General features: G+C 44.2%; 1 protein-coding gene across 2 annotated transcripts; it reads left to right on the forward strand.

The window, feature by feature from the left end:
- The first annotated feature begins 2,935 nt into the window (after positions 1–2,935).
- Positions 2,936–15,040, forward strand: e2f2 (E2F transcription factor 2). Of its 2 annotated transcripts, none has more exons than XM_037072223.1 (7): positions 2,936–3,794; positions 10,806–10,905; positions 11,894–12,113; positions 12,354–12,515; positions 12,646–12,760; positions 12,881–13,076; positions 13,246–15,040. In XM_037072223.1, exons 1-7 carry the CDS (start codon positions 3,513–3,515, stop codon positions 13,500–13,502), a joined length of 1,332 nt encoding a protein of 443 aa, XP_036928118.1. In that variant the 5' UTR covers positions 2,936–3,512; the 3' UTR covers positions 13,503–15,040. The 2 variants fall into 2 exon arrangements, with proteins under 2 accessions (XP_036928118.1, XP_036928117.1); XM_037072222.1 differs by having other exon boundaries at positions 2,938–3,794; positions 12,878–13,076.
- Positions 15,041–16,116: the final 1,076 nt, after the last annotated feature.

Here is a 16,116-nt window from a genome sequence, read left to right on the forward strand (position 1 = left end):
GAGCTACAAATTAGCATAGAGTAGACACAACAACTAACTGAAACTGTGTCAAAAATAAACATTGTAAGGTTCACAAAGGCAGTATGTGTTGACTGTTAGAATTATGCAGATCATTTGAGTGCCTGAAGCTAACAGCAAAACAAGATGTACAAGAAACAATGCTTGAGGCTGCAGCAGCACAGGAGATCAGGTCCCGGTCAACACCACAAGGTGGGGGTGTTGGATGAGGATGCGGCAGCTCATGTCCTCCTGACATCCCAGGAATATTTAAGTCCTGCCAGCACAAGATAAACTTGTTGCTTTGGATGTCAAAATGCACCTCCGCTGGTCAAGTGCTGCTTTGACATAGAAATGCAAACCTTTGACCCCGCACAAATCCAAATTTGGTTTGACACGGGACAGAGATGACCGAGCATCAAGTGATGAACCAGACAACTCAGGCCTAAATATAATCCAAGGATTTCATCAGTCACACTACACCGACTCTGAATCACTGCAGCGATGACATGTACAAGTTTTGGCATGTGTCAAACAAAAGCCCATCGCTGCGGTGAACAGTGTGCATGTTGATGTGATGGCAGTTTTGTCTGTTAGTCTGGTGTGCAGGGAGCCTCCAGTGTGAGCTATTTCACACTGAACTTACAACGACTTTAAAAACACAGGATATGTTGACTTTGCACCATTTAAAGTCCACGCTGACTTCATGAGTTGTTGCCTCTTAGTTTAGGAAACGGTCAACGTCAAATAAGAATAAAGATATTTTGAAATACGGTATAGTTTCTAGTGGTCTCAGGATAAATCTGTGTTGACAATAACCATGATATTCAACAAGTGAGGTATTTATATCATGCTAGTATACAAATAATAATATTGTGACATTATATTGATTGAAGATGTTACTTTTGTTTATCTTGTTATCTGGTGGTCATTATTCATTAAGTGTCATTCTCCACCAGCCTGCACTCATAATTTTAGTGTAATTGATTTGCCAGAACAGAGACAAACCACTCAGTCAACAAAGTCAAGAAGAATTTTACTGCTGGGGACAGATTACAAGGATTGGTGAAATAAATAAATAGAAATATATTTTTCAAGCCTCTAAACTTATATTTCAATATTTGGTAAATGATTATGATCCTGCTCATTCATTATTAATCAAATATTACTGATTATTTTTTTACATACATAAAAAATAAAAATAAAAAAGCATTTAAATGTGCGTTAAACACATTGTTGGCCCCCCTGGTGGTAAAGAGGCCAGATCCTGCCCAGCTGACAGCATTAGTTTTTTCAAGTTCCATGCAGAACTCACAATAACATCATTGTCCTGAATACTTTTTGCCACAATAATCCTGTAGTGGAAATCTGACATAGTGAAAGCTTGGGTCATATTTGCCAGTATGGCCTGTTTCATGTATGTATCATAGTATCATCATCGTACTTTGCCAGATCACATCAGACTCAATGCCTAATTCAGCCCAAGACATCAAAAATCATGTTTGCAGACAGTTACTTTAACATTTTCTTAGTAGTTTTTAAATAAAATCTGAGCACCATACACATCTGGACTCCCATGATAGCGGTGGGTTATGCAGTATCACTAAAGAGTTTAACTGCAATCTGTAGTTTGGTATGAAAGAGGAAGAAACCGAGGGTGGGGATTTATCATTTTTGCAGTTCTGTTTGTATTTCTTGCCTTTTAAATGTTGCAATGTCGTGTGAAGCAAATTTCCCAACCAACAGGCAATTACGGTTTATCTTACCTAATCCAGTGTAATAAGCACCCAACTGTGTCAGCTCCCCCCCATCGCTCATTACCCTCAGCTCTCTGTAGGTGCTCTCTCGGGTGAACATTTGACAAGGATCTTAACTTGCATTCAGAACATTTTCAGATTTTGCGATTGCATTTTGAGAAGTAGTTCAAATAGAGGCATGACAATAGGCCCTGCTTTGGCTGGGACTCTGCTATGTTGCCTCGGCCAATGGGGGTCAAGTCATATGGCTTGGGTGTGGAGGCTGTGAATGGGGGAGGGGTTGTTTTCTTTCAATATCGCCTCTGAGCCAATAAGCAAGAGTGGTACTGAATGAATCCAATTATCATCTACACAAACTATCCCCAGTAGCACCTTGCAGCAGGCCACAATACATTTTCATCGAGTGGAAAATGGCTTCCGATGGAAACAATGAAATGGCCCTGTTCATAACTATAGAAAGGCTCCAGGAAGATTAGTTTTATACACAGTTACATATTGTAAACCATTTGAACACTGTTGTTCAACACATTTCCCAAACATTTCAAATGAAGATAGATTCTTTTAAATTCTTTATTACCCTCCATGAGATAAAACTCTTCCCTTATTATTTGTAAAAATATATTAATGGGTCAGTGTCATTCATTGTTACATTTGACTAATTAATAAACATTAATGTCTCATATGTCTGAATGCACTTTTGGGGCTGTACCATTACATCAAATATTAATTTCTGTATGTTTTGTGCAGAATATTCCTTGACTAGAGTTTAGAATAACTTTATGTTAATGTTGACCACATTCTCACTTAACATCATGGGGTTTGTATCTATGCGGAGGCAAGAAAGTTGAAGTTTGGGGTGTTTCATGCTGCATTATGGGTCAAAAAGCTGATTATGTGGCTCTTTATAACCACAAAAAGTGTGATAACAACAATGTTACAAGTCTTGTATCATACTACTGATGATATGGACTCGACTTATCCACATTCAGAATAGTAAGAGGTCATTGTCTCTAACTCCGGCCTGGAAATAAAAGAACATTATGTCCCTAAATCGTGCTGCTGGCCCTTTAAGCAGAGCGGCCCAGTCCTCGTACAACTGTTTTATGCAAATATGACAAGCCGAACGTGCCGCGGGCCAATCAGCGGCCAGATCGAACCGCGGGAGATCTAAATTTCGCGGGAGCAAGTTTGGCGCTAAAAAAGCTCTTCTTCCCCAGCTCTTGTCCTCTTGTATGGAGAGCCGGAGCTCTGAGCTGGACGGACAGGAGTCACACAACGGGTCGGATTCTGCATCAGAAAAAAAGGGGGTCAATACAAGAAGCTGTAAATCTCAAGCTGGAGCCGGATCTCACTGAGACCTGGAAGTACTGGACTTTTGTTTGTTTTTTAAATACTGAATGTTTGATATTATTTATTTAAAGCAGCAGTTCCTTTTCATATCTTCCGAGGCTAGTTTCCTCTGCGGGTTGTTACCGGACAAAGGGACAACAACACCGAGCAGTCCGCCGCATTTACCGGGTCAAATCATAAGAAAGCAAACGTATTTAACTTATTTAACTCATGCAGTTTGCTTTAAACAGGCTGATCTTGGCTGTGTGTTGTGTCGCTCCTATATTTTGCGCTGAGAAATCCATTTTTCAGAGCAGCAGCAGCAGCCGCTCGCTAGGAAACAGACCCGGCAGAGCATATTGGAAGCGCTGAGCCCACTTCTCCCTCCCGCTTGACCAATCCGGTTAAATTTAGTTTACTCAGGGAAAAATGATGCGGATGCCCAAAGGCGTCTCTCCGGCGTCGGGTCGGCCAGCAGCCGGTCTGCCTCCGTGCTCTCAGCAGAAGATGAAGGTTCTGTCCGTCGGGGGAGGAGTGAAGACCGAGTTCTTCAGCAGCGGACTGTCCAGCCCGCTCATGAACACGGTACCGGCCGGATATTTCACCCAGATCTGCAACACCACCGCGGCCGAACAAAGAGCCAACAGCCTGTACTCAACCCCCCACGGACCAGAGGCTAAACCCATCAGATCATCCTCCGGGAGGCTGCCGGTAAGGGAATCAAACACACACCACACACACACACACACACATTTACAACAGTGACTAAATGTCTTGATTTCCATTGGTATGCTTGTATAACAGTGGCCACATTCAAAATATGTTTTGACGTGATAAGCCACAGTGGAGCCACTGTGGCCAAAGCTGTTGCTGCTGCCGTGTGTGTGTGTGTGTGTGTGTGTGTGTGTGTGTGTGTGTGTGTGTGATTTCTTTTAGCCAGCCATGTTAGTTAAGTTGTGTGACATCTTTCCCCCGCAGTCCAGCTGTAGTCAGAGGAGACCAGACGCTGCGTGTGGATGAGTTTGATGGTTTTGGTGAAGGGGGGGGGGGGGCTTCTCTGTTGTGAATAGGAAGGATGAGTGGCCCCCACAGTGGGAGATGGCTTACACACAATCAAACAATGCTGTGGTGGTGGTGGGGTGATTGGGGGGGTCTTCGATCAGGCTGGTGGAAGACATTAATGTAAACACAGTCTTAACTGTAGAGAAATTAGCTCAGAAATGTTCCCCGAGTCTCTCTATTTGGACAGCTTTTCGTGTGATTACACCCATGTGACAGCTGCTCTCAACTGCACCTGTCATTATGGCAATACAGAACCTGTGTAACCTGTTCATATCACTGTAGGGAGGAGGCAAGGGGGGTCAGAGGTCGGGCCTGAACAACTGGTGTGTCTTCCTGAGAGCCGGAGCCACTAAAAAAAAAAAAAACACACAAGAAAAACACACGTTCGTAACTGTACGTGTCTGGGTCTCGATCAAGTATTTTACAAAAAGCTTTATGATCTGAAAGGATTGGGCCCTACTCAGCATCGCAGCCCTTTTGGATCTTAAGAATCACGGTGAGGCTAAATAGGTTAGGGGTTAGAGGGTGTATGCGGGGTCTCCAAATCTCATGTTAACCCCCTTGCCCTTGGAGCCTGCATTCACTAATAGGTCCATGCAAGAGGATTAGCGGGACGTAAGTAAAGTAAGAAACAGGGCTACCACCTGGCTTATCATATGCCAAGGTGAACATAACAACAATTCAAGGCTGTGTGTATTCTTGGATTCGTCCGCGAGAATTCCCCATTTTGTTCCCCCCCTCGTAATCCAGCATCAAGAGCAGTTCATGTGACAGATAAGTTTCTCTGCAGCAGGCCCAGGCTACAGTGTGTCTTGGATGTGGGCCGATAGTGTTTATTATACATATACTGCAATGCTATCGTCATAGGATGGTGACTAGTTGGTGATAAGGAGCCAGCGGGTCGAGTGTGTTTTCGCACTGATAATGGGCTCGTCCATTCTTTCTCCCCCGCCACACACATAGGGCCGCAGGTCCTTAAAACGCCTTAAATTCAGTGTTAGAAATATTAAGGCCTTGAAAGTTACTCATTTAAAATTATAATTTGTCAGCTCTTGTTCACTACAAATGTTTTATTTCATTTAATATCCACCTATTTACTTTCTTTTCTATCAAAATGAGTCAAGCTCTTCTGCATAAAAACCCCACATTTCAGATGTTGGGGATTTTTAAAGCTACAGCTGACCCTACAACTGTCTTTTTACTTTAAACGTGCCGTTACCTGTCGGCCAAATGTAGATTTACCTGACTCATTCGACATAAATCCTACCTCTGCGAGGGACTACATGTGTGCTCCTCGCCTCTATGCTTACCGGCAATGCTTGAATAAGAGAGGGATGACTTGTCCAAAACTCAGTCTTCTATTTGAGCGAATGATCCTTGCAGATACCCTGTGTTGTCATCATATTAAAGGTGCAATATCGTCAGATGCCATGTGCCCCAGTTCAGACTCAAGACAAAAAAGAGAGCAACACACCACCAGAGTTACCACTAACTGCTTCTAACTGTCAGGGTTACTGTCACCAAATCACCAAAACCTCCCCCACCACTCCGAGCTCTCTGACTGCACTGCTAGCTGCACAGCTAACCAAGCTAACCTGCTAACGTCTGCCACGGTCAGCAGCAGTTACCCATATGTCTTTGCAGCATGAATTTTTGTGCCATTTCTTACTTATTGCACCTTTTAGGATCTGTTTTGAACTGACTTGAGCAAAGCCAGTGTTCTTGCTCATTGCACAGGTGTAGTTCACCACAAAAGTAAAGACTCGATTGATGTGAGAAAGAGTGATGCACTTTTGAAATTGCAGGGCAGGTTTCAAAAGTCCCAAAGCCCCACGGTTGTGAAACTTCCTCAGCACTTTTCAGTAAATAGGGTAAAGTTTCTTTTTGAGGGGAAAAAAGCCCCTTGAAGCCTTGAGGTGAAAACTTATCTTGTTAAAAAACAAAACTAAAGAAACATGAAGCCTTGTCATCCCATTTGATTCCCTTTTCGAAACAGACACACCGGGTTGTTTGCCTTCCTTCCCTCACAAACCTCTGAGGGGTTATGATCTCACAGCTTCCCCTTTTTTAAGTTTTATTTCCCATTAATTTTTCTTGTATTTTTCAGGTAGTGCTTAGATGGAGTCATAGCTTTCTGCCTTTCGGTCTGCGCCTCATGGTCTCTGACACACATGTGTATCTCGGTGGCAGCTCACGCAGTGTTGACTCATTTTCCGGTCACGTCCCAAATTCTGCCACACTGTTTTTCACCACTCCAACGTCCTCAGATACAGAGATTCAGATGCACAGATCAGTGCACAAATCGATGTGAGCTTCTGTTTTCAGTCGCAGGACATTACTTCTGACTGCAGCTGGTGTGGGCTAAAAATACACTCTCAGGTTTCATCAACAAATGTTTTTGTTTTTTTTTCTCTTTACACACTATAAAAGACCAAACTGACTCAGGCAAAAGTAAAGACTATTTGGCCATTAATAGCCTGTGATAATCAAAGGTGCAATACATAAGAATATTAGTTGGAAACATTAATAAATTAACAAAGATTATCAGCAGAATGTGAAGAAATAACAGTTAAGGTAATGCATAATGTTCACTATTGTTTTGCAGAGACATCTATTGAAACTAGCATGCCAACCAGCTAACACTGGCACATCCTGGTCCAAAGTTTATTTGTTTTTCATAGTTAAAATCCTCTGTTCATCTCTTACTGCAAGCATTAAATAATCCAGATCAAACTTGAAAGCAGTAGTGAGAATGTCTTGCTGACACAGCAGCCTCACTGTATGTTCAGTCATGTTCTCACATTAACAGGAAGCGCTTAATTTACAGCTCGCTTCCTTCAGATTAAAAAACATTATAACCACTGTCTTTTTTTTAGCTTTTTCAAACAGGATGCTTATCTCAGCATAAGTTCCTTTAATTACAAACAAACTAAACACATCTATGTAACAGTCAGAAATGTGTTATGTGAGAACAAGTTAATGTTTGACTGAATGCACTGCCAAGATCCGGTCTTTACCTTTTGACCATGTTAACTGTAGTAAAAGTCAATGTATCAGTGACTGTCAGTGAGATTTAACCAGGGTGTGTAGGCCGTTGTGTCACCCCTGTTTCCTGCTCGGCTTGATAGTGATGTAAATGTGTGACAGGCGTCAGGGCTGCCTCCAAAGTCCAGGGATGACCTTTTTTTCTCGATGACGATGATCGTGACGCAATGATGTCACGACGCTGTTGCAGGGCCACGGGTGAATGAAGTCGCCTGTTTCGGACACAACAAGCGATGCTTACTGCAGCCGAATGGCCGCTTTGGCTGCCGACTTGCATCTGCATAATGTCGACCTGGAACAATGTCCCGCTTATTCCCTGCTTATGTCACATGTGCGCATTTGGTGATTTTCATGGAATGTGCACAGTCGGCCAACAATGCATCAGCACTGATATCAGCTCTGTGAATTAGTCTTTCGGCCACTTTCTAGGATAACAAACCTCTTCTTGAATCAACTCTGGGATATTTCCCACAGCCCCACTGGTGGGCCTCCATTTCAGACTGATGACACTCTGGTGCGACATTAGCCACATTGCCAACTGTATGCACTCAGCCAAAGTCTCCCCACTTCTCTGTTCCCTCTCATTCACCTTGTTTTACCCCAGTGCCAGTCTTTCGCCGGCCCTGGAGCACAATCCCCTCAATAGGGGGAGTTTAGCATTTCAAAGCAGCCTCCTCCCACCCTCTCCACCACCCACCCAAATGGGCTGATCCACCCTTCTCTTTTACTTCTTGAGGGACATCTCATCAGCAATGCAGCCATTGTTTTTCTTTTTGACTACTCGAGGGTGTGGTGTTTAAGGGGTTTGTGTACAGAGGAGTAGAGAATTTGCAGGCATACTGTAACTTGCCCGTGGCTCAGTGGGAACCGGGAGTCCCACGTCCCAGCCCAACAGACGAGGTTTGTTGGTTTGAAGAGAGGCCCGGCTGCTGAAAGTCCCTCACGTGACTGTGTGAACCGCCGCTATGGAGGTTTCACCACAGTTCCTAGGAAAAAATTGGCCAAAGAATGCACAGCAAAGGGAAGGGGCCACGTGCTGTGCTTGGGTGTAACTGGGCAGGCATGCAGGGTGAGGTTACGGCAAACGTGAGCTGCAAGTATTGGAGATAAAGAGCTAATAGGAGTGCATTTGGCTCAGGCGTTTCCCCATTTCCTTTCACGGCAGTTAGCCTCAACAGAGGCTCAGCACACAGGACCTACATGGAAACTGGTTTTAAACTATAAAACCAAATGTTCTTTGTGTGTATCTCAAGCAGCATGCTCATGTGCTTGCCTATAATTGGTTTACTCTCAGTAGTCTGTAGGCAGGCTGTCTTCCCACCAGAAGAGATGGTGTTTGCGTAATATGCTTGACTCACCAGAGAAATCCCTCATGCAAAAATGGGAGCAGCCAAGCCCCCACCCTAACCCATACAGCTGCAGGGTGAAACCGTTGGTTCCCCTCTTACAACACGTCGCCATGTTCTGTGGCTGCAGCTCCCAAATTGTCGACCTGCAAGCCTTAAGTACGTAGACACAGGTGCAGCTTGGTGAACCTTATTTTTAAGTGCAAGCTGCTCTTTCTGTTCAATGCTTTTTTTCAGGAACTGGGTGGTTTGGACAGCAGAGTAAAGCCCAGACAGCTCTTCTCTCTGTTGAAACTACAGCTGTCAGTCCTTACGAGCACAACCCGTGTCATCAGATTCCTCTCTGCGATCCTTGGTGTTTGACAGCTTCTGTCAGGACTCCAGGCCAACAGAAAACACAGCTTTTTAATCCCACAAGAGGTCTAAATAAATGCGGTTCTGGCCCGTCTGATTCTGTGTCCTAGAGGAGTTTCTGTAAGGCTCCCACTGTGCTGAAGGGGCTTAAAGTCTGCCCCACCAACAGCACATACACTTGCTGCGCTGCTCCAGATGTCGCCGGTCAACAGGTGGACATGTCAGGGAACACGCTGGGACAATGGCAGCCTTCATTCTCCACACACACTTGCACAGGCACGTCCACACGTGGCAGAGTCGCCTCTTTTCCCCAACTTTGACAAGTCGGTTGCCTAAACCCATTAGACGAAAAGGGATTATTACCGCCAAGTAGTTGTGTAGAGACGCAGAGGAAAAGCGAGACAATACAGAGCTGGGAGGATAAGTGAGGACACAGTCGTAGGTGACTGAGACGAGGTCCCAAACCAGATGCCGCAAATTACCCAGCAGCCTCTGTGGCGTCCAGCTGAAATCACACGCCTTGTTACCTCAGTCACCAGAGTGTTTTGTGTGGCCACAGTGCGTGACGGGGGGAATAATCACAGATTGACTGCAAACTCTCCCACCCGGCATGAACATTTGTTGGAGTTAACAATTAACCAGCAGGAATTCCTCATGTGAGGGTGTTGCCAGTTGTTTGATTTCCCTCAGAGGGAGACAGGGTTCATGTGATTTTCACTTTTGTTTTTATGGGCCTACAGTATGTAGGTCACAGGAAGAACTGATGGTCACATTTGATTTATATTGGGTCCAAAGGTTGCGTGTGTGCTTTTGATTGAATATAGTCCCCTTTTTGATGGAAAACCCACTTACACCCACTATCATCTGGCTTTGACCTTCAGGAAAGGGTACGATTTGCATTCATTCCCAGCTCAAATGTCTCTGCGGTAGTCGTGGGTGTTTACTGCCTCAATAAGACAGTGATGGAAACATGACACCCTGGTACACATGCTAATCTTTGCCCCTATTTAGGTGCGATGCAAACACCTTCGTTGTATTTAAGGACCTTGGCGCTCGAACATCATTCAGTTTGAGTTTGAAAGAGAGACTGAGGTAAAAGACATATAAAAGTAAACAGCGTAACATTGTCACAAGCCACCGTATGGGTCGCTCCTTACCATTATCTGCTCCAGGACAAAAAGTGGGTCTAATTCATCAGGTGTCTGATTTAAGACTTTTAAACAAAGCGTTTTCTAGACGCAAGCTGATGAGATATGTGATCTGCTGCTTTTTCCTGTAAATGCATGTCTGTGACACTGAAAGTGACACACGAGAGAACAAAAAACACGGAAAGGAAAACGTGTCTACTGGCAAAAGGGAAAAGAGTCAATTGCCTAGAGGAGAGAAGTCGGGAGGCTTTAGAGGGGGAGGAGAGGTCATCGAGTGTTTCCAGGGATTTCCTTGGTTTCTGCTGGCAGTAGGTCACAGAGCCCCCACAACCACCTCATTCCCTCTCTCCGCCCACACACAACCACACACACACACACACACACACACACACACACACACACACACACAGCCACACACACACAGGATCAGGCTCTCTTGAATTACAAGGGAAAGTGTGAGGGGGGTGCTTTGTTCCTGCACTTGAGGGCTGTTGGCACATTTACAGCACTTTTTCAACGACCCCCTATTTAGCACATTGATGTCACGGTCCCATGGATGGGCTGGACTTGCCCTACACACTTCATTGTCACAATTCAACTTTTAGCTTGCCATTATGTTACATCAATGGGATGTGCTAAGCAGGAAGGATGAAAGATTGTGTGCAGCCGACCAATGACTAGGAACAACTTCTTTCTTCATACATCGTCAGAGAAAAAACACCCTCTTTGCTCTCATATTTATTTTTCTAATGCTCTTTTCTCCCTAGGCTAAAAGGAAGCTGGATCTAGAGGACCCTCTATACCTGCCAGAGTTCCGCACACCGAAAGGCAAATGTAGCATCGCGGCCAGGATACCAAGTCCAAGGAGTGAGTAAACAACTACAGATCAGAGGAGTGTGACTGAGGTGGTCTATCCTAGTGGGCTTTGTGGGTTTATACGAGAGGTTCACCAATAGTAGCTTTGATAAAAAATCACTGTAGTGCTCGAAGTCAAGTCATATCAATTTTTTTTGGTCAACACAGGGTTAGATTAAGTCCAGTTTAGTTGTAAGAAGTGTGAGCTAAAAATACCAGTAAGTACAAAGAGGCAAGTCTCAGGAAGTTGTCTAATTACAAGTCTTTAAAATGGGGGGCAGGTAGAGGAGAGGTCTGGTGTTATGGTGGGAGGAGCAGTCCCCAAGATCGTGTGGCAACCAGGGAGATGTGGTCAGATTAAAAAGTGTAGGACACAAATAATCAACATGAGGGAGGCAGACGATGGAGTAATTAATGACTAGTACAAGACTTTGAAATGCATATGCTAAGGGATAATAAAGATCTCTCACAGAATTCATCTTTAGCTTCTTTCAACCCTAACCCTATCAATAGATTGATCATTTAGTCCATACAATGCCTGGGCTAATAGTCGCAGCTTTAATCTGTGGTGTGAATGTTGTTTACATTGATAAATAAGGTGGTAAACACAGACTGCAGCGTGAGTCATAATCGCACCGGAATTAAGGCGATTGACACGTTCATCTTGCATGTTTGTTTTCATGATACACTATTTACAGCCTGAATGACTCATATAACAAGAACGTGAGTCAGATTTCTGCATAATCGGCATTTACTGAATGAATTAGTCACATTAGTTCTGAATAGTAGTTGTATATCTTCTTACGCCTTTTACATTCTTGGAGGGAGATTTGAAACGTTTAACATTTTGCTGGATTGTTCTGTAAATATAAATAAGAGGTGAAGTGTTGATATTCATTGTGACTTACTGTCTTCATTTCTTACCTTTTTGTCTCACATATGTACACAGTATTCCACATTAACTGTCGTCCTCTGTCATTTGTTTCATCTTTGCCATCAGCTCCCAAGTCTCCAGGCGAGCGGACGCGCTACGACACGTCCTTGGGCCTGCTGACGAAGAAATTTGTGGGCTTGATCGCCGAGTCCCCCGATGGTGTTCTTGACCTGAACTGGGCCACCGAGGTCCTAGAGGTCCAGAAGAGACGGATCTATGACATCACCAACGTCCTGGAGGGAGTCCAGCTCATCCGAAAGAAGTCCAAGAACAACATCCAATGGCTGTGAGTACCAATAGATGAAGAAGAAATATAAAGATAGCCTTAACAGAAGATAATCGTGTTTGTGTTTACTGAAAAGAATGTTTCATTGTATCACAATGGCAACAGTGTATTTATTCCTGTTTACACTGAACTTATCTGCCCCCTAGTGGTGGCCAGGGGATGTTGCAACACCTTTAGACAGCTACAGGTAATTTCTAATACAATCACGTCGTCACACATTTTGTCTATGTGTTCTCGTAGGGTTGGAGATGTATTTGAAGGCGGTGCTGGCGGAGGGGAGAAGGCCTGCACCCTGAGGAAAGAGCTCGGAGACCTGGAGAAAGTGGAGCGATCTCTGGATGAACTGATCCACTCCAGCACCGCGCAGCTCAAACAGCTCACGGAACATGAAGATAATCAAAGATATCCTTTACATGCAGCTGTGTTTGTATCTACGTGTAGATGTACATGTCTCTGGGTGTCTTCTCGGCCCGTTTGTACGTGCAAAAAAATCCACTTTATTTCTGCTCTGACCCTTGACCCTACACCGTACGCTGGGCTATGTGACGTATCAGGACATCCGCTCCATCGGCAGCCTCAGAGACCAGACAGTCATCGCTGTCAAGGCCCCTGCTGACACCCAGCTGGAGGTGCCAGACACAGCAGGGGTGAGAGACCACAGCATGAGTTTGAGTCTTTTAGATCCTTGGCCAGCTGCGCCCTGATGAAAACTGTTATCGTGCGTCAACACCACTAACACAAATTGTATTCTCTCGTCCTTACAGCAGAGCTCATTACAGATCTATTTAAAGAGTAAGAATGGCCCCATCGAAGTCTACCTGTGTCCGGAGGAGGGCCTTGAAGATGCTAGCCCGGTCAAAAGTGCCGTCACCCCGAAAAAAGAGTTCCCTCAGCCCCTCGGGCCTCCAACGACGACCCCAACGGTGCCGCCAAGCTACAGCATCAAAGAGGAACCTGTTGAAAGTAAGCCGAGCTCACTGTAGGGTCATGTACAGCACTATGCAATGGTGCTTTAAGGCTTTTGCTTTGTAAACATGGCTTTAACAGCCTCGCCAAAGTTTTTTGGTGTGCAGTAGAAACACATCCAAACTCAAACCTCTCTCCCCTGCTCTCTCCCTTACTTTAAACACAGCCAACATGTCGACAGCGGCGCCGGCCTCCACCTCCTCCCTGCTTGACGTCGAGGGTCTGCTGGGTCTGCCCCCCAGCCTGCTCCAGATCACCGAGGACCAGCTTCCTTGCACATCTTTCGCCCCAGACCCCAACACCCCGTTTGTCAGTTTCTCTCCACCTCTGGACCATGACGATTACCTGTGGAGCCTGGAGGACAGCGAGGGGGTGTCAGATTTCTTCGACACATACGATCTGGGAGATCTGTTGAAGAGCTGAGGTTTAGATGACAGTGCGGGGAGGGGATCGTAGGGAGAATTAGGGGTGGGATATTTAACAGAATGCCTTCTCGAGGAAATTTTACACTATGAAGCCATCAATCTTTGTTATTGCCATGCCTGTTTCGAAGGAGGAGTTATTCCCCCTTTGTTCATTTTGATCGAGCGAGAATGATTTGTACATATGATTGTAAAAAATCGGATCAGACTGGGAGGTCGGGCGATGCTGCGATCGACACTAATGTATGTCATCTCCAAACATGTGGAAACACTGTTATAAAGAAAGGATTGTTTGATTTTTCTGTCACATTTTCAGATCCAAACTTGTACAAAAGCAGCAGTTCATATGTATAGCACACCACCAGCAGCTTCAATTCTGATGCAATCTGGCCATCAGGCAGTGTTTACAGTGTGACAACTCAGGAATTAGTTTTCTTTCTTCCTTGTTTCCAAAGTCTAAATGTTTGTGCCACTCTTTGGCCCATAGGGGGCAGCCTTGTATTATGTCAGCTTTAACTGCCATGCAGCTCTACAGGATTCAATCACTGGAGGAGAGAAGGGCTAAAGAACCATATGCAGGGAGTCCAAGTCCTTCAACACTGACCAAATTAACTGTGAATAACTGGTCCTACAGCTTGAACATACTGTATTGGTGAAATCTTGCTTTCTGTCTTTGCTCTCTCCTGCCTTAAGCTTTATGTCAGGCCTTTTACCTTTTTGGTGTCGCGTCCCGTGCCAAAATGTGAAAGGCAGCCTCTTATGACTGATACTGGACCCGGAGTGGGTCACACTCACTCCTGTTGGTTTGGCAGCTTTATTTCGAATCCAGGTGCTCCTCTATTGATGTGAGTTTGCTGATTTTAAGAGACATTGTTTTGGTTTAGTAATGTGAAACTACTATTGTATTTCTAAGGAAATAACCCAACAAATAAATTAAATGCAGCCTCTGTGTCGCAGGGGGTTAATTGATGTAATTAGACTAGTGGTTTTTTTTTTCTCCCTCTTGTCCCATAATGAATGAAATCTGCTGAGCAACAGAAACGATGAGATCATTTTTGAAGCCCGTGAAGTCTTTCACCACGCAACGAGGTGGTGCAGCTGCGACTTTTTATGAATTTCATGCTGATGTATTTTTTTTGGCTTTCCCTCTATGTTGCAGAGATAAGCTAACTGTCCTGTCCTAACGAAACTTGAAAAATGTGCGTGCCTGTGTGTGTATTTGACAGCTTGGGAAAACGGGTGGTGTTGTGATGTGTTTGTGTGTTGTGAGTTTTTACAATGTAGATTATAGAATTTAAATTCAGATTTTTTTTTTTAGATTTTTCAATGAGCATTATTTTTCTGGTATTTGTACATAATTTTTTGTTTCTGTATTTATACCTGTTTTTTCTGAATTGTTTGAAAAGTTCATACTGGCCTTTGGTTTCCGGAAAGGCGTGACTGTTTTTCGTATGACATGCAGCACTTAATATTCTGTAATATTGCGTGAACTGTTTGAAATTTTTGAATAAATACTGAAGCCATGCTTTACACTCGGAATTGTCCTTCGGTTTTATATCACTCTGTAGTTCGTGGATCGGTATCCAGTCAAGTTCATACTCAAAACAGATAGGGGGCAGCTAACTGCTGCTCAGTTTAGTTTAGCTGCTGTTAGCTAGTTAGCACAGTTAGCCAGATAGCTAGCGGTTTGGACTGGGAGCTCTGGGACCAAAGGAGAATTAGTGTTTACACCTCTAGCAGGATTTTTGGATTGGCTTGGCTAGCTGGTTAGCATGCTAACTTCAGTGGACATCCCTGCAACACAGTACATAGACATTACAGACAGAACTGCCATTACACACATTCTGATGATGACTCGGTTCATTCTCTTTTCTCTTCAACAAAACTGCAGTGCAAACACATGCACACTCACATGAATTATAGGATATCATTTTCCTCCAAGCATCTGTATTGTGATCTGAAAGTTGCTGGAAAATCTACTAACTTAAGTGCATTCCTCCTCAAAAAAGGAACCTGCACGGTGAACTCAAAAACGTGGTGTGTTCTCTGTCTAAAAGCAGCAAGGCTATGGCCACTGAGGATATTGATTTGATAAGAAGTGACATTCCCCAGAGGAGAGAGAAAAGCCTGACATGGAGAGTGACGATGATGCTGAATGGGCTATAAACCCGACCGGACAGGTAGACAAAAACAACCCATCACTCTTTGTGAGTGCGTCGCTTTGGAAACAAGATAACAAAGGGAAGCCGACAGCCAGGGGGTCAAAGTTCAGCGGGTCACTGTGGAAAAGTGTTGCGGTGGGGGGAGGATGTTTGCAAGAAAACATTGCAAATTCACCAATAATTCTTTAAAAGATGCAAGCTTTTCTTACATATTTCACACGGCGATCAGTCTCGGGACAGACTATGGGAAGCTGGCTTTTAATCTTTGTGTGAATACTTCTTCACTGTCTGTTTATTAAGTTATTTAGATATAACTTGTGGGCCTGTTCTTCCCCCTCATGAGTTCAATGCTAGGTACAAAATTGTGCGATTCACAATCCAAGTCTTTAATGCACGATTGAAATGTATGTGAATATGAAAAAAAAGATATTTGGATAATAAAAAAAGACTTTG

Source organism: Acanthopagrus latus, chromosome 16 (genome assembly GCF_904848185.1).
Source record: "Acanthopagrus latus isolate v.2019 chromosome 16, fAcaLat1.1, whole genome shotgun sequence".
NCBI lineage: Eukaryota > Metazoa > Chordata > Actinopteri > Spariformes > Sparidae > Acanthopagrus > Acanthopagrus latus.